At 44.9% G+C, this 18,806-nt stretch overlaps 1 protein-coding gene across 1 annotated transcript in view; it reads left to right on the forward strand.

The window, feature by feature from the left end:
- FGF17 (fibroblast growth factor 17) overlaps window positions 1-18,806 on the forward strand; it is a 30,779-nt gene that overhangs the window by 10,900 nt on the left and 1,073 nt on the right. Inside the window, exons 2-3 of the mRNA XM_033950044.1 lie at window positions 7,099-7,276; window positions 11,980-12,086. Of these exons, the coding sequence (XP_033805935.1) occupies window positions 7,099-7,276; window positions 11,980-12,086 (285 nt within the window). The remainder of the gene's footprint in view (window positions 1-7,098; window positions 7,277-11,979; window positions 12,087-18,806) is intronic.

Genomic DNA, 18,806 nt, shown 5'->3' on the forward strand with positions numbered 1-18,806 from the left:
CAAGTAAGGGCAAGTGCTTTCAGAATATTGGTGGGGGGGGGCATGGGGAGGGAAGGGGGAATTGATCTTGTGCCAGAGTTTTGTCAGCTTCTCAGATTCTTCCCCTAACGTGGTGTGAGCTGCAAGGAGTTTGTGGAAGAAGCGAGGACGGCACTGGAGGACATCTCAGTCCACGGATATTATCTGGTGGTTCATCTGCTGTGGTACAGTTTTTTCCTTAGCCATAAGAAACCTTTTGGTGAGCTGGGCAAGGCCTCGCACCCCGCACCCTTCAAACAGCAGCAGAGAACTGGAAGTTTTCACTTCAGCATCATGGGAGCTCTCCAAGTTCCCACCACTTACCTGTAAGCATCTGTCAGGGTCCCTTCCGCTTTACTCGCCTAGCGCTGCAGCAGAAAAGGAGCTAAAGCTTATTTGTTCATGCCCTTAAACAAACCTTTCTTCTGCCTCTTCTTTCTATATGCAGATGTGTGCAGGTTTTGCTGCTCGCATGTCAAACTCAGGTACGTGTCCCCAAAATGTGTATTGCTCATGTGTCTGTCCTTTCCTATGTAGTGTATGCATTGTGCACACAGAATAAGCATATGTTGTTTATATATATGTGTGTGCACGTATATATGTGGACTATAGATTGTTTACACAGTAGGTGTAAATATACACCACGTATGCTATATCTGTCTTTGGAGTGCAGAAGCAGCTTAATGGTTAAAGCAGGGAAGCCACAATACGGATCTTACTGCCACCCCTTGTGGTCTTCACCAAGCTGTTTAACCCTCCACTACCTCAGGAACTAGCTTAGATTTTAAGCCCTTCAGAGACAGGGAGATATTTACTGTATCTGAGCTACTACTGGGGGAAAAAAAGGAAATAAATGATCTAGATCCAAAATCCTTTTCTTGCTTATATTTATAGAGAAGTCCATACGCCATTATTGGGAAATCCTCTGCTTATTCCTAGAATAAGCAGCATAAAATCTGTTTTACTAGGATCTACTAGGTACTTGGGAACTGGGTTGGCCACTGTTGGAAACAGGATACTGGGCTTGATGGACCTTTGGTCTGTCCTAGTATGGCAGCTCTTATGTTCTTATGTGAGCCAGGTATAGGACAATCAAGCCATTGTGACATCACTGATGAGTTTGACTCTTAGGCACTGGTGGAATGAGGCATTATGACATCACAGTCTCAGTTCTGGAATGTTGCTACTCTTTGGGTTTCTGCCTGTACTTGGGACCTGGGTTGGCCACAGTTGGAAACAGGATAGACTTTCGGTGTGTACCAGTATGGACAACTATACTGCATTGTCTGTACTTCACACACAGAGTGCATGAGCCCCCACTGTACAAACAATCTATAGCATACTTACATATATAGTTATACCATCTGTGCTTATAATGTAGATATATCTGCATGGGATTATGCATAACGTGAAGGGATGGAAAGCCATTGCCTACTGATTGTGTTTGTCTTCAACTATGCTGGACGATTAATGCCGCGACATGTCCCTGTGACCTTCTGTTCACTGATCACCATTAATTCCGACTTCACCCCTGGAAAAACAGTGGCAATAACCAGATACAGGGAGGAAAATAGGGGCTGCTGGGGGCGAGGGAAAGCTGGAGCGCTAAGTATGTAGATGCAGTTAGACAAACCGATGAGTTGGAATAAAAAGTCAAACTGTAGGATATCTGGAAGAATAAAAAAAATAGGTCACTGAAAAAAAAAACCATGGACTCCAAAAACTTCTTGACTTAGGCAGTCTGCAGACCGTCTCAGTGGACAGCCCCTGAATGGAGTGATGGTTCATGAAAGGCAGCGTCGGCGGGGGTGGGGGGTGGGGGGGCAGATCCATGCTTCAGCTCCCAGCTCAGTGTGTGCGGGGCAGGCGGGGAAGGGCTCTCGGGATCCCTGCACACGGAGAATACGGCTGTGATCGCTGAGCCCTCCGCTCACCCTGCAAGGGTGGGGGTCCCTGTGACCTGGAACGGGCAGAGAATGGGAACAAAAAGGCCGAGAAGTAGGAAACGGATGCAAAGGAGCAAAGATCACTGAATAATTTGTCCTGAAGCCAGACAGTTCCCATCAGCGAAGAAACCGGAGTGTGGTTGCAAGAAAGCACAGGCTAGGCGTCGTGCGAAGTGGTCCTAGCTGGAAACCGCACAGGGCATCCCACACATTCCCTGTTATGCTGCACACTCCCGACACCCTCTGTTACACCCTGCACCTCCATGCACATTCGCTGCTATAACCTACATTCGGTACACATGCATTCCCCTGAACCTCCACTGTTACAATCTGCACCCCCACACCCTGAATCCTCCTATTCCACCTTGCACCCCACACTTTCCCTGCCGGACTCTGTGCCCTCCCTCCCTGCTACACCCTGCAACCTGTACACTCCCAGCTGCACCCTGTGCCCTGTACTCTCCCTATTACACCTGTGATCTGCACCACTCTGTGCCCCACCCATTCCCAGTTACATCTTGCATCTCTCATACTCCCTAGTGTGGTGCACCTTGCTCACTCCATGTTACAACCTACACTTCACTGCACCCTGAGCATTCAGTGCTACAGACTGCACCTGCCCTTGCGTATTGGCCCTACATCCTCCCCACTACACCCTCCATCCCACTTACTCCCTGTTGCACTTTGCATCCTACACATTCCCTACTACAGCCTGCACACTTTCTGCTGCACTCCACAGACTACACACTCTTTACTACACACTGAAGCTCATACACGCTGCAGTAGCGGTCTCAAACTCAAACTCAAACCCTTTGCAGGGCCACATTTTGGATTTGTAGGTACTTGGAGGGCCGCAGAAAAAATACCGTATTTTTCACTCCATAAGATGCACTTTTTTCCCCCCCACCCAAAAGTGGGGGAAAAAAAAGGGTGCGTCTTATGTAGTGAAAAATATAAGAACATAAGCAATGCCTCCGCTGGGTCAGACCTGAGAACCATCGTGCCCAGCAGTCTGCTCACGCGGCAGCCAACAGGTCCAGGACCTGTGCAATAATCCTCTATCTATACCCTTCTATCCCCTTTTCCAGCAGGAAATTATCCAATCCTTTCTTAAACCCCAGTACTGTACTCTGCCCTTTTACGTCCTCTGGAAGCGCATTCCAGGTGTCCACCACACATTGGGTAAAGAAGAACTTCCTAGCATTCGTTTTGAATCTCTCCCCTTTCAACTTTTCCAAATGCCTTCTTGTTCTTTTATTTTTCAAAAGTTTGAAGAATCTGTCCCTCTCCACTCTCTCTATGCCCTTCATGATCTTGTAAGTCTCTATCATATCCCCTCTAAGTCTCCTCTTCTACAGGGAAAAGAGTCCCAGTTTTTCCAATCTCTCAGTGTATGAAAGGTTTTCCATCCCTTTTATCAGACGTGTCACTCTCCTCTGAACCCTCTTGAGTATCGCCATATCCTTCTTAAGGTACGGCGACCAATATTGGGTGTAGTACTCCAGATGTGGACGCACTATCGCCCGATACAACGGCAGGATAACTTCTTTTGTTCTGGTTGTAATACCCTTCTTGATTATGCCTAGCATTCTATTTGCCTTCTTAGCAGCTACTGCGCACTGTGCCATCGGCTTCATTGTCATGTCCACCATTACCCCCAAGTCCCTTTCTTGGGTACTCTCATTCAATAACATCCCTCCCATCGTATAGTTGTACCTCGGGTTTCTGTTTCCCACATGTAATACTTTACATTTCTCAACGTTGAGCTTATTAAAGAAATGACAATTTTGCATGAGCTAAAACTCTTTATGGTTTATAAATCTCTCCCCCCCACCCCTCCCCAAAAGCCTGCATGTTCCCCCATCTTTGTAGTGTCCTCCGGCTTCCCCCTAGCCTCCCGGTCTTAATTTCAGATAATTACCACAACCTGCAGAGAGGATCGTCGGTGCTGTAGCATTCCTTGCAGGCTGCCATCGGCCATCGCAGCATGTTCCCTCTGCCGCAGTCCTGCCCCTCCTCTGACGTCAGTGGCAGGATAGTGGCAGAGGGAACGTGCTTCTGAGGATGACGGCAGCCTGCAAGGATTGCTACAGCACTGGCAATCCTCTCTTCAGGCTGCGGTAATTATCTGAAGGTAAGAGCGGGAGGCCAGGGGGGAAGCCAGAGGATGCTGCAAAGGGTGGGCAGCACTAGTACAGACCGCAGGCCGCAAAATAGTACCATGTGGTTCCCAGGCCGCGAGTTTGAGACCACGGCTCTACAGTATGCTGCACCTTGCAAAGCTACACCTCACTGTCCACATACTCACTATGATATCCTGGGCTCTCCATTACCCCTAGCACCACCTTCATCTCCATCCCCCACTCCTTCCCTGATCCCACATGCCGCGCACCTCCCCACACATGCCCCCCCCTTCCCTTCCCTGTACCTGTAGTTGAAGTTGTTGCTCGTGGCAGTCAACAACATGCTCCTCACAACCCCCGTCGGCTCTCCCTCTGACGTCGCTTCCTATGTGCGGCACCCGGAAGTGAATTCAGCGGGAGAGTTGATGGGGTTGCGAAGAGCACGCTGTTGACCACTGCAAACAACTTCAACTAGAGGTACGGGGAAGGGGAGCACGTGCGTGGAGGGGGAGGGATGGGAAGGGGCGGGGGGAGCCACCAACACGGCACCTGGGGTGAACCGAACCCCCTTGCTCCCCCTTACTACGCCACTGCTCTCCATGCTGTACACTAAACCCTCACACTCTGTGCTGCACCCCATACACTCTATACCAGTGATTCCCAACCCTGTCCTGGAGGAACACCAGGCCAATCGGGTTTTCAGGCTAGCCCTAATGAATATGCATGAGAGAGATTTGCATATGATGGAAGTGATAAGCATGCAAATTTGCTTCATGCATATTCATTAGGGCTAGCCTGAAAACCCAATTGGCCTGGTGTTCCTCCAGGACAGGGTTGGGAACCACTGCTCTATACTATACCCAGCATCCCTGAAATTTCCTGCTGCACTTTGTATATTCCCTGTTGCATCCTGTGTTTCCCACAAAATCTGTTGCTCTCTGCTAGAGAATGACATGGGTACAACTTTTTCACCATCCCCACGGAAACTCGTTTTTCTGTCCCATCCCAGCGAGTTCTTTTCCTGTCCCTGCCCCATTCCTGCAAGCTCCGTCCTCATCTGTGCAAGCCTCAAACACCTTAAAATCATAAGTAGCAACATTCTAGAGCTCAGATTGTGATGTCATAATGCCTCATTCCACCAATACCTAAGCTCTGTCCTCATCTGCAAAAGCCTCAAACATTTTAAAATTATAAGCGTCCAAAGCTTGTGCAGGGGACGGGACAGGGAAATTGAGTTCCTGCGGGGACGAGGAAAAAGTTGTCCCCGTGTCGTTCTCTACGTCTCTGCACCCTTCATGCTGCACCTCGTACTCCCTGCAAGATCCTGAGCCCTGCGTACACCCTTTCTATGCACACTCCCTATTGTACACTCCACACTGCTCTCTGCAACTCCCTGCTGCATTCTCCGTACTGCAGCCTGGAAACATGCTACTATTTATTAATTTATTTACTGTAACTATTTCTGTGTCATCAGTCCAAATTGCAGCATCTAAGCAGAAAACAATCATAAAATTAATATAAATAGGAACAAAAAATAAAGGCATAAGACAATCAGTGACCTAATAATACAGTTCCATATTAAAAGTGTAAGACAAAAAAAAAAAAAAAAAAAGGTATACGGTACATATACATCATACCTCTTTGATAAATTTCTCTAACCCCTTCCCTCCCGGCCAAACTACCAAACTCTAACCATCTCTCCTCCTTTTCCTGTCCCTCCTTGTAATTGAAAACTGGTTACCAATACACTTGACAATTACTCTCTGTATCTTCGCTTTATATGTACAGTCTCTTCCTCTGTAAACCGCTTTGAACTGTTTGTGGTATAAATAAACCTAAGGCTTAGTTTAGTTTATTATTATTACATCACCTACACAATCAAACAGCCTGCAATATACCTCTGTGTCCAGCCTACTCCATTTCTTGCACCCTGAACCCACTCGCTCCCTGCTGCACTCTCTGTGATTTAAGGTACCCTGTAAGTTGCTAGAGAATGACAGGGGGGGGGGGTCAGAATTTGTCCCCGTCCACATTCATTAAGGAGAGAGGAACGAATCAGAGTATGAATGGGCACAACCACTGGCCCTCAAGCCTTGCATTGAAGAATACTGGTGTGGAAGGACAGAGGTTAAGATAGACACTATAGAATGACACCGGATGGTTTCCCACGGTTATCTGCTGGGACAGGGACAAATTATGTTCCCATGTCATTCGTTCCCCTTATACTGCAGGTTCCTTATATTACCTTCAGCACCTCCTTGCCTATTCTTGACTGACGCCCACATGCTACTATGAGGGGAAAGGTGAGTTTGGGGTAAGTCAGAAAATGTACTTGGAGTGAAAGGGATGGAGAAAGAGGGTATGATTGGGGTGAGAAGGAAATCATGTCATGGGTGTGAAGGGGGCTGTGGTTGGAGATGCGTAGTGGGACATGGTCAAGGAGATGAAGCAAAAGAGGAGGAGGAGTTGGGGTGGGTGTTATAATTGGTTGGATTATTTGTCCTGAAGTTCATTCTACTCCCCTCCCCTATCTCCCTCCTCTCCCCCCTACTTCTCTCCTTGCTGTTCGCAACTCTATGATCAATTCGATATGTAACCACTTGTAACTACTCTCGCCTTGCTGTTTGCAACTCTATGATCAATTTGATATGTAACCACTTGTAATCTCTGTCTAACTAATGTGAACCGCCTAGAACTCTTTGGGGTATGGCGGTACACAAAAATAAAGTTATTATTATTATTATTATATTAACAAGTCCTTGTTTGGTGATTGTCACAAAACCTCTTCCGGTCCCATCACCGCCCTTTACTTTTTTATGATCTTACACCAGCTCACGCATGCCATAGCTGGTTCTTATTTTATGTGGGGGGGGGGTTTTTGCTTGCTTGTTTTTTAGTGGAGGAGGTGCTTCTCTGCTTATTTTTGGCCCTTCTCTCACCTCCGTTCCTGTGTCCCACCTTCTAACCCTGCCGAAAACACAATGATTTTATTTTTCCCTTTGTAAACAAAGGGGCAGAATGAACCGTCTCCTAATTTTAACCAGTACGTGAGGGACCAGGGAACCATGAGTGACCAGCTGAGCCGACGTCAGATGCGCGAGTACCAGCTCTACAGTCGCACCAGTGGCAAACATGTCCAGGTCCACGGCAAGCGGGTCAGTGCCACTGCAGAGGATGGCAACAGATTCGGTAAGAAACAAGTGACTTTATGGTTTATGGCTTTGAAGCACAGTCCGGCCTTTTCTAACTAAAATGTGGATTAGAGCAGTGGTTCCCAACCCTGTCCTGAAGGACCACCAGACACTCAGGTTTTCAGGATAGCTCTAATGAATATGCATGGGGCAGATTTGCATATCTGCCACCTCCATTATATGCAGATCTTTCTTATGTATATTCATTAGGGCTATTACGAAAACCCGACTGGCTGGTGGTGCTCCAGGACAGGGTTGGGGATCACTGGGTTATAGAGAGAGAGAGGGTAGAGTGCAGAGCTGTGCCCACTTCTTCCTTAGGATCTCACCTGAAGTTGTCTCCCCTGATTTTAAAATTCTTCACCGAGATGCTGGTTCATAGACAAAACCGCCGAAGACAAAGGCGCGCGCCGACAACTGAGCGCAAGACGGAAGCGTGCGCCTAAGAAAAAGAGTGTTTTTAGGGGCTTCGACTGGAGGCTTTGTTGGGGAACCCCCCCCCACTTTACTTAATACAGATCGCGGCGGCGTTGTGGGGGGGTTTGGGGGGTTGTAACCGCCCTCATTATACTGGAAACTTATTTCCCTGTTTTTTAGGGAAAAAGTGAAGTTTTCAGTAAAATGTGGGGGGTTACAACCCCCCAAACCCTCCACAAAGCCCCCACAACGTGGCACGATCTGTATAAAGTAAAGTGGGGGGTTCCCCCCCCCCCCACACCCCCTGTCGGAGCCCTTTAAAACAGTCATTTTCTTCGGCACGTGCCTCCGCATTGCACTCAGGTGTCTGCGCGCACCTTTGTCCCGGCGCGCTTTTGACCTGACACCGAGATGCTTCCAGTATACTTTTCTGACTTTGTTATTTACAGTATAGCCAACATTTTCCTCCTCTCCTCTTTATCCTCCACCCTTGACAGGGGAGCTTTTGATTCTTCTTCCTCTACAATCTGCACCAGCACTCCATCTTGCTTCTCTTTCTTAAGCCCCTATTTACTACGGTGACGGGTCAAAAGCACGCGAGGACAAAGGCGTGCCGACAACCCAGCGCAGACAACTGAGCGCAGGGCTTGATCGCACAGAAGAAAACCCGTATTTTAAAGGGTTCTGACGGGGTGTGGGGGGGACCCCCCTCCACTCTACTTAATAGGGATCGTGCTGCCTCACACTGCCATGTTGGGGGGTGTGGAGGGTGTAACCCCCCACATTATACTGAAGACTTAACTTTTTCCCTAAAAACAGGGAAAAAGTTAAGTTTCCAGTATAATGAGGGGGTTACAACCCCCCCCCCAAACCCCACACAATGCCAGCGCAATCTCTATTAAGTAAAGTGGGGGGGGGGTCCCCACCAACACCCCCCATCAGACCCCTTTAAAATACGGATTTTCTTTGGCGCGATTAAGTCCTGCGCTCGGTTGTCGGGCACGCTTTTGACTATGAACCATTTACTACGCCACAGGAAAATGACAGATTTTTGCACTGTTTTGATTAACGTTACTTTACCGCTGGATTCGTTAACCTATGGTACCTCTGTACCACAGGCAATGCTCCCCCTATGACAGTGCTCCCCCTAAGGCAGGGCAACCCAAGTCCGGTCCTCGAGATCTACTGGCAGGCCAGGTTTTCTGGATATCCACAATGAATATGCATGAGAGAGATTTGCCTGCACTGCTTTCTTGGTATGCAAATCTCTCTCATGCATGTTCATTGTGGATATCCAGAAAACCTGACCTGCCAGTAGATCTCAAGGACCAGATTTGGGCAGCCCTGCCCTAAGGATTGGCCAGGTGCATATACATTTTTTCTCTCCTGTGAGCAACAAGATCTAAAAAAAATCTTTTTGTGTGAGCAACAAGTTCTTAAAACCAGCAATTTTCCCGATTTGGGAGTATTTTTGTGAGCAGTCATGTAAAATACGTGAGCGACGCTGGAATGTATGAGCGATTGCTCATGTGCTCAGCTTAGAGGGAACATAGACCACAGGTTAATGAATACCATGATAGATTTATTTTTGCATTGCTGCAGCTACCATGCTGCAGCAACATAAACATTGTGAGCCCTATATAAGATCTGCTAGATTTAAACAGCAGGGCCAGTACTTACAAAAAATAGTACCAACTCTGATTCCCTTTTAAGAACCTCCTATATCCTCAATCCCATTTCAACAATCCCTCACCCTCAATGCTCCTACTCCAGCATCCACTCCTGACACCAACTGGGGGGAGGTCTTCCTGATGGGTAGTGGGAGGCAGGAACAATTCCCATTCATAGCAAAGGCCCACCCATTTTGGGCTCAGGCCCATGCAGCCGCAGTGCACCTTTGTTAGGGCCAGCATTGGTTGGGGTCCAACATCTTCCTCTCCCCTCCCAGTCTACCTTAATGCATGTCTGTTACAGGGGTTGCCAGAAGCGCAGTGATTCACTCACACTGCTGCTTGGTGAATCTTGGAGCCTTCCATTTGATAGTTCCACCCTCTCTGATGCAACTTCCTGTTTCTGAATAGAACACATCAGACAGAATGCTCCAGGATGTATTACTGGAGGAAAAAAGAAATGCTGGAGGAGGAGGGAACAGAATAGAGAGAGATGCTGGACAACATGAGAGAGATATCAATGCAGGGGGGGGGGGACTGATGCTGGATCTTGGGGTAGAGGGAAGAGGGGAGAGAGATGGAGAGAATGGTAGGAAGAGAGGAAAAATGACAGTTGTTGGATCCAGGGGTGTAGGAGGAGGGAACGAGAGATGCCAGACAGAAGGAAGTAGAAATAGAAGAAAAAGGAAGAGAGGCTGGACCCAAGGGGCAAAAGGGAGTAAGAGAGAGATGTGGACCACAAAGGCAGGGAGAGAGGGGAGAGATGTGGGCTATGGGGAGTAGAGGAAGAATGAAAGGACAACAGGAAAGAGAAGAGGAAAAATGCTGGACTATGTGTGTTACGGAACAGAAATAGAGTTGCTGGACCATTGGGGGGGGAGGTAGGAGAGAAAAGCGATGGAGGATAAGATGCTGGGGGTCTAGTGGAAGGGACAAGGAGATGGAAGAGCATAAAGGTGGAGTGAGGTGAGGTGGGATGGGGAGAGGAAGGACATTCTGGGTTGCAGTTTAGAGGAAGCAAGATGGAGGGAAGTGCTTGGAATAGTGGAATAGTGGATGAAGGTAGGGGGTTATCTTATTTGATAGTGAGTGCAGAAGGTAGAAATGTGGTAATAGAGAATAGATGAAAGATGGAACAAAATATGAGGTTCAAGAAGGAGTGAGCTGAGAAATGGGAAGGCTAGGAAGAAAATGGAAAATTCATAGGTGAAAAGTAAAAAAGAGAAGATGGTGCAAACTAAATGGACAGAGGCAGAAAATTTTTAAAAAGAGAGAAAAGACCTAAAAACTAAAAGATCACTGTCAGAGACAGTGTAGAGTGGGAACAGAACAAGATATGAGGAAACAGGAGAATGGAGAAAAGACAAATGAAGAGCAGCAACTGGAAAGAGAATTAGCATAATACAGGAAAGTAGAAAAGTGAAACTGGGACCAAACATGATAGAAAAATAAAATGTCCAGACATCAAAGATAGAAAAAAGTGTTTTATTTTGAACTTATTAACTGGAATGGGAAATATGCATAGCAGATGTCTTTGCATTTCTGTTTTTATTTCTTCTGTTTTACGCTATATGTCAAGTTTAAGTTCTTGGGGTTCCCACTTCAATTTTTGTCTACATGGGCCTAATATTCAAATGTTAAACAACCAGGAGTTCTGAGACAAGTGGACAAAATTCACCAATTGTTCCACAGGAAAACAGGAGAAACCAAAGCAAAGAATGAGAACTGTGGAATCGATGATCTTGATGCAAAAGTTTATTGGAAATAGGGTTACCAGACGTCTGGATTTCTCCGGACATGTCCTCCTTTAGAGAACATGTCCGGGGAGCTAGGGGGCAGAACAGGGTATGACAGAGGAGGAACTGGGTGGTTCTGGGGGGGGGGGGAGGGTGCTGGCCATGGATCTAGATTTTCCTGAAGGAAAATCTGATAACTCTAATTGGAAATGATGCAGGTCAATAGATAGATCTAAAGATCTTCACAGTTTTAAAACACTGTATAGTCAGTAAATCCAGACAATAAACAGTAAAGGTATTGTGGCAGATTCCATGCTGCTTATCCCAGGAATAAGCAGTAGATTTTCCCCAGATCCACCTTAATAATGGTTTATGGACTTTACTTCCAGGAACTTGTCCAAACCTTTTTTAAACCCTGCTACGTTAACTACTTTTACTTCATTTTCTGGGGTTGGCTGGGTACTGTGTGAAGAAAATGGCTCTTTTAAGTTGCTCCCAGGAACAAAGATAACAGCTCTTCTTGAGGTCTTGTTATTTTTCCATAAATAATGCAGTTTTTTAAAAAACACAAGCAATGTTATTCATTTTGCTTAATAATGAACTGTTTTATTGGCAAATAACGTGCATTATTGCCTTATCCCAGCTTAGTAAACAGACTCCTTAGATAGGTAAATTCTCGGTCTTCATTTTCCAGGTCCTCTCCCTTTCTGTGCAGTGCCACACACCTTATATTTATATCTGTACTTCCTGTCACCTAGGACCCACGAAAGAGGTCATATCTATACACAGAACCAGTGAAAGATATCGTGTTTGTATATGCTAGCACACAAAACCAATGAAAGAAGCTATTTCTCCTTCTCTTTGCTTTGATTTCCTAGCAAAGCTAATTGTGGAGACAGACACTTTCGGAAGCCGCGTCAGGATCAAGGGGGCTGAGAGTGAGAAATACATCTGTATGAGCAAAATGGGAAAGCTGATTGGAAAAGTGAGTTCCCTGCATGCACTTCCATATGTACACCTGCACACATTACAGTATATTTTTTTAGTAAGCGATTCACCCTATGCCAGTGGTTCCTAAGCCCAACCCTAGAGGCACCCCAGGCAGTCAGGTTGTCCACAATTAATATTCATGAGAGAGATCTGCATGCAGTGGAGGCAGTGCATGGAAATCTCTCTCTCATGAATATTCATTGTGGATATCCTGGAAACCTGGGGTACCTCCAGGACCAGGTTTGGGAACCACCAGCCTAAGCATTCCCGGGGGTAGAGTTATGATGCGCAAACCATCTTTTGCATATCAAACAGCCCTGTGCTGGTATGCTGTCTCTACTGATATAAGAAGTTTAAGAGACTGTATGTTGTTTCTTTGTTTTATTTAGAATTGACATAATGTTATACATAACATAATGACAAGAATAGACCTTGAGACATATCCATAGAATAAACCTTGAGGCATATCTAAAGAAAAAATCATCAAAAATAAACAAATCAAGTGTCTAACCCAAGGGTGGGCAACTCTGGTCCTGGAGGGCCGGAATCCAATCGGATTTTCAGGATTTCCCCAATGAATATTCATGAGATCTATTTGCATGCACTGCTTTCAGTGCATATTCATTGGGGAAATCCCCTGAAAACCCCACTGGATTCCGGCCCTCGAGGACCAGAGTTGCCCACCCCTGGTCTAACCCACATCTAGGGGAGACCAGATTGGCACTACAACTATAATCGAAAAATCTACAATGAACACTAAGGCATTTAAAATTAAATTTTAATCCCTAATTAACCTGAATTTATCTCAAAACAACCTAAGCCCCACCTTTTATGAAGTCACCTTGGGCTTTTTTATTACCGGCCGTGGTGGTATTAGCTCTCACTCATAGGAATTTTATGAGTGTCGAAGCTAATACTGCCATAACTGGCGATAAAATAGCCCAACACAGCTTTGTAAAAGGGGTGGAAGGTGTCTTAACTATCTTATCGGACAAAAAATTCTCAAGATGTATAGATTGCAAAAATAAATAGGAATGGCCCTCATAAATGACTAGGTATTTGCAGGAAACTTCAAAAAAGAAAGCGCCTCCCACATACAAAATTCGAGGTGTAAGCTAAAGGAAGACTTTTCAATTAAATTTAGTTGCCCTAGACCAGTGTCTCTCAACTTTTTTAGCTCTGGCACACTAAACAGAGCAAATGTTTTTCACAGCACATCATAATTTAAATTATAAAACTGCAAAACCAATAAAAAAAATTAATTTGAGAGTTATTTATTGAAAGTTCTTTAAGCTATGTATTGCTAATTGTAACAATGATGAAACTAAAGTAGATAGAATTGCTAATTAATGTGAAGGATGAGCTTGTTTTTGAGTGCAAATTAACTCAAAACGCGGCTCAACAGTCGACAAGCAAACACACATTTCATCATCCACCATCTGCAGTCATTCTCTTTTTTTCTGTCAGAACTGAACATAAACAAGATGACGATCATGAGCACAGAAAATGATGAAGATTTTGAGCTTCAAGAAGATAGAATAGAAGTTATAAAGGATTACAATCTCCTGGGCTCTTTTGTAAACAAAAAAGCAACCACAGTAGCAGGAAAGAAATACTCCACAGAATCGCACTTGGTCGCTCTTCAATGAAGGTTCTCGACAAAGTATTCAAAAGCAAGGAAATAAAACTCCAAGTAAAGATCAGACTTGTCCACGCACTCATTTGCTCAGTGGTCAATTACGGATGCGAAAGCTGGACACTACAGAAACAAGACAGAAAGAAGATTGACTCATTTGAGCTTTGGTGTTGGAGAAGTATTTTATGAGTGTTGTGGACCACCAGAAGAACTAACAAATTGATTCTGGAAGAGAGAGATCAAACCAGCTATGTCACTTGAAGCTCAAATGATGAAGTTACAACTGTCTTATTTTGGTCATACAGTCAGAAGAGAAAGATCATTGGAGAAGGACATCGTGTTTGGGAAGATTGAAGGAACCAGGCGAAGAGGGTGACCTGCAACCAGATGGCTGGACACGTTGAAAACAACCATGGGGATAATACTGGAGGACCTTACCGGACTAGCAGAAAACCAATTTCTTTTTAGATTTGTAATTCATCAGCTCACTAGAACTCAAGCACGAGTTAATGGCACCTAACTAAGGCCCTCTTTTATTAAACCACAGTAGATCTTTCTAAATGCTCCGACACTGCTCTGATACTCATAGGAATTCTATGAGCGTTGGAAACAGCATCAGAACTCTTAGCGCCCCAGGCCATGGTAGAAACCTCTACCGCAGTTTAGTAAAAAGGGGAGAGAACACTAACTAAACTAACAGAGCCGGAAAATCCAAGTTCACAAAGATAAGAAGATCCAAATGGTAACAAAGCCTTGATTGCTTTGTTGCTCAAAACTATAACTAAAATTACTTGCCTTTAGTTTTCAATGACCAATCTCATCAAAGAATGATGCTTGTCTGGGCGGTTGTATCCTTACGCACACAGGCGCTCACAACATTGTCAGACTCTTGCATACGTGACGTACATGTCATCTATTCTAGTGTATACTTATGAAGGGAATTTAAAAAAAATAAAGTCAAATTTCTGAAATCTCTCATGGCACACATGGAATATTTTCCTGGCACACCACTGGGCCATGACACACAGTGTGAAAATATATTTCTTCAGTAAAGATAGTTTTGTTTTTGTTTTTTTCAATTGAAACAACTACAGTGAATAGAATGGTTTCTTTGTTATATTCTACTGAGATCTAAATTGTCTGGTGAGCTTAGAAACATAGTAACAGCGGGATCTGGATAGTCTCTGTTGCTATCCATCAACACCCCTTTTGTTCCATAACCCACCCCTAAATAAAAAACAACACACTTTATTATGGTATATAGCCGCAGCTCTTTATTTAATCCACCATAACAATAAATTAACATGAATAACTTAGCCTCATAAACATATTGACCCTCAATTGACAAACAACATCAGCAAGCTCCTCCCGAGCTACCCCATGTAACCATTAACCTTTGCTCCCGACCCCGCCACAAACAGCAAGCGTCTGAGGGGTGGCATGACCTCATGCCCCTTTAACCCGGGACACCTGACCCCAAGGCACGGCTCCCAGCCGGCCCCCCCCCCCCCCCGGCTCATCGCCGGATGAGCCCCAGCACCCAGTAGCTCGGGAGACCCGCCTCCCTGAGCCACTAAGGCCACCACCGAGGGAGGGTGGGAAGGAGAAAAACCGCCCTGGAGGACCTGAGACAACTGAGTCCTCCAGGGTCCCGATTTATCCATTCCCTCTGCCCGCCCCCCCCTAATCTCGACTTCACCCTATCCTAGCCCTGTCTTTAGGCAGTAACCCCTCCCCTAATCCTTCCAATAAGTTTCCTTAACTAACGGTCCTCTCTCCTCCCCCCCCTCCCCCCCAACTTGCCTCGCGGGCAACACGAGGCCTCCCAGCCCCGTGTTACCATACGCCCGTCGAGACAAGCTCTCGGGCTCCTTCAAACATGCCATCTGCAGTAACCATTATCTCTTCCTCTCTCTAAGAGATCTCATGTGCCTATCTCATGCTTTCTTGAATTCAAACACAGTCTTTGGCTCCACCACCTCTTCCGGGAAACTGTTCCATGCATCTACCACCCTTTGTGTAAAAAATTATTTCCTTAGATTACTTCTGAGCCTATCACCTCTTAACTTCATCCTATGCCCTTTCATTTCAGAGTTTCCTTTCAAATGAAAGAGACTCCACTCATGCACATTTACACCACGTAGGTATTTAAACATTTCTATCATATCTCCCCTCTCCTGCCTTTCCTCCAAAGTATACAGATTGAGATCATTAAGTCTGTCCCCATATGCCTTATGACAAAGACTACGTACCATTTTAGTAGCCTTCCCCTGGACTGACTCCATCCTTTTTATATCTTTTTGAAGGTGTGGTTTCCAGAATTGCACACAATATTCTAAATGAGGTCTCACCAGAGTCTTATACAGAGGCATTAATACCTCCTTTTTCCTACTGGCCATACTTCTCCCTGTGCACCCTAGCATCCTTCTAGCTTTCGCCATCACCTTTTCAACCAGTTTGGCCACCTTAAGATCATCATATACAATGATACCCAACTCCTGCTCTTCTGTCATGCACATAAGTTCTTCACTCGGTAAATTGTACCGTTCCTTCGGGTTTTTGCAGCCCAAATGCATGACCTTGCATTTCTTAGCATTAAATTTTAGCTGCCAAATTTCAGACCATTCTTCAACCTTCACCAAGTCTTTCTTCTTGTTATTCACACCATCCAGCATGTCTACTCTATTGCAAATTTTGATATGATCCATAAAGAGGCAAATCTTACCTGACAGCCCTGCAGCAATATCGCTTATAAAAAAGTTAAAAAGAACAGGCCCAAGAACAGAACCTTGAGGCAAACCATTGGAAAACATCCCTTTCCTCAATGCAATCTCCATTGAACACTACCCTCTGTCGCCTTCCACTCAACCAGTTCCTGACCTAGTCCGTCACTTCGGGGCCCATCCCAAGGGAACTCAGTTTATTTATTAGACGCCTATGTGGACCAAGCTTTGCTAAAATCTAAATACACCACATCTAGTTCACTCCCTTTATCTAATTCTCTGGTCACCCATTCAAAGAAATTGATCAGATTTGTCTGACAAGACCAACCTCTTGTGAATCCATGTTGCCTCCAGTCCTGTAATCCACCGGATTCCTTAGACTTTACCATTCTCTGTTTTAAAAGTGTTTCCATTAAATTGCTTTCCACAGAAGTCAGACTTACCGGCCTGTAATTCCCTACTTCTTCCTTACTTCCACTTTTGTGGAGAGGGACCACATCCACCTTTCTCCAGTCCTCCGGTACCACTCCCGACTCTAGGGAAGCATTGAAAAGGTCAGTCAGCGGAGCCACCAGAACTTCCCTAAGTTCCTTCAGCACCCTCGGATATACACCATCCAGCCCCATTGCTTTGTCTACCTTTAATTTAGCTAGCTCCTCACAAACACAACCCTCTGAAAATCGATCAAGGCCTACCACTCCTCCACCCCTATTCGCGTTTCTCTTCTGTGTTCCAGCTCCCGGCGCTTCAGCTGTGTACACTGAACAGAAATATTTGTTAAGCAATTGAGTCTTTTCTTTATCAGCTTCTACATATTTCTCCCCTTCATCTTTGAGTCTCACAAGGCCACTTTTGAACTTCTTCCAATCACTGATCTATCTAAAAAAAACATCTTGTCTCCCCGTTTTACCATGTCAGCTATATTTTCTTCCATTTGTATCTTTGCTTTCCTGACTACTCGACCAGCCTCTCTTAACTTTTCCAGATATTTTAGCCCGTCTTCCTCTTTCTGTGATCTTTTGTAACTAATGAAAGCTAACCTCTTATTTCTTGCCTTCTCAGCTACTATTTTTGAGAACCAAAGCAGCTTTTTTTCCCACTTACTTTTGCTTATTTGCCTCACAGAAAGGTCTGTCGCCCTTACAATAACTCCTTTCAGTTTTATCCATTGAATTTCTACTCTTTCCAGACATTCCCATCCAGAAAACAATTACTTGATGTAATTCCCCATCCAAACAAAGTTAGTTTTTTAAAAGTTTAGCCCTCTCTTTACACATCTTAATATTAAACCGTACCATGAAGTGATCACTGGATGCCAGATAATCACCCACTGTAACATCAGAAACATCTAGCTCTCCTTCTTGATTTATCTGCTTTATTCCCTAGGTAAAAATAATAAACACTTTTAAGATCAATATTTAGAATACTACTTAAACATCTCCAAAGGAGATAAATAATGAGTCATCTGAAAATTAAGCAAACGTAGATTGCATGTTCTATTAACAGTCTCTAAATTCTCGATCTGGAGGTGTATCATCAAATTATCTTTTGATGCTGCTAAAGTGGCATTTTGACAAAAGGCATAATTATTAGTAACCACTTCTAAATCTTTCTCAACTGTATTCAGTCTATTATCAGGTTCAGTAAGCAATTCTACAACTTTCTCTGTAAACTAAATTAAGTTAAATTACTAAATTAAGCTAAATTAAGTTAAATTCTCCTTCAAATTTATGTCCTTCTTTAAAATTGCATCCTAAATGTCCTTCAAAGAAATATTATCCAAAGGGGAAATGCTAGATAATGCTGACTATTGAAAATAAATTTTCTCTGGTAACTTCCTAGTGGAATCTAAAGAGCTCTGACATACAGAAACTGGCACCAGCAAAACCTTCTTGTAAGTCAACCCTTCCTGGCATCCAAAGTGGCTGCTCGCGCCAGCTTCGGCACTCTTTCTCACGTCACTTCCTAGACGCGGGTCCCAGAAGTGATGTCAGAAAGCGCCGAAGCCGATGCGAGCAGCTACTTCGTGGCTGCTTGCGTCAAAGATAAAAAAGTACGGGGAGAAGGGAAAGGGTGTGCACACACGGCAGGGGGGACAGAAAGCATGAGGGGTGCCAGCGCCCTGAGGGAGACTGCATCCGGGAGGGGGGAACTGCACCCCCTTATTACGCCACTGTTGAAGCTGTTATTTTTGCATAATGAGCAGTACTAAGCCTAGAGCAGGGGTCTCAAAGTCCCTCCTTGAGGGCCACAATCCAGTCGGGTTTTCAGGATTTCCCCAATTCAAGGTTCAAGGTTTCAAGGTTTATTAAATATTTGATGAATCGCTATATCTTTATACAAAGCGATGTACATA

The sequence above is a fragment of the Geotrypetes seraphini genome, chromosome 6 (assembly GCF_902459505.1).
Source record: "Geotrypetes seraphini chromosome 6, aGeoSer1.1, whole genome shotgun sequence".
Classification (NCBI taxonomy): Eukaryota; Metazoa; Chordata; class Amphibia; order Gymnophiona; family Dermophiidae; genus Geotrypetes; species Geotrypetes seraphini.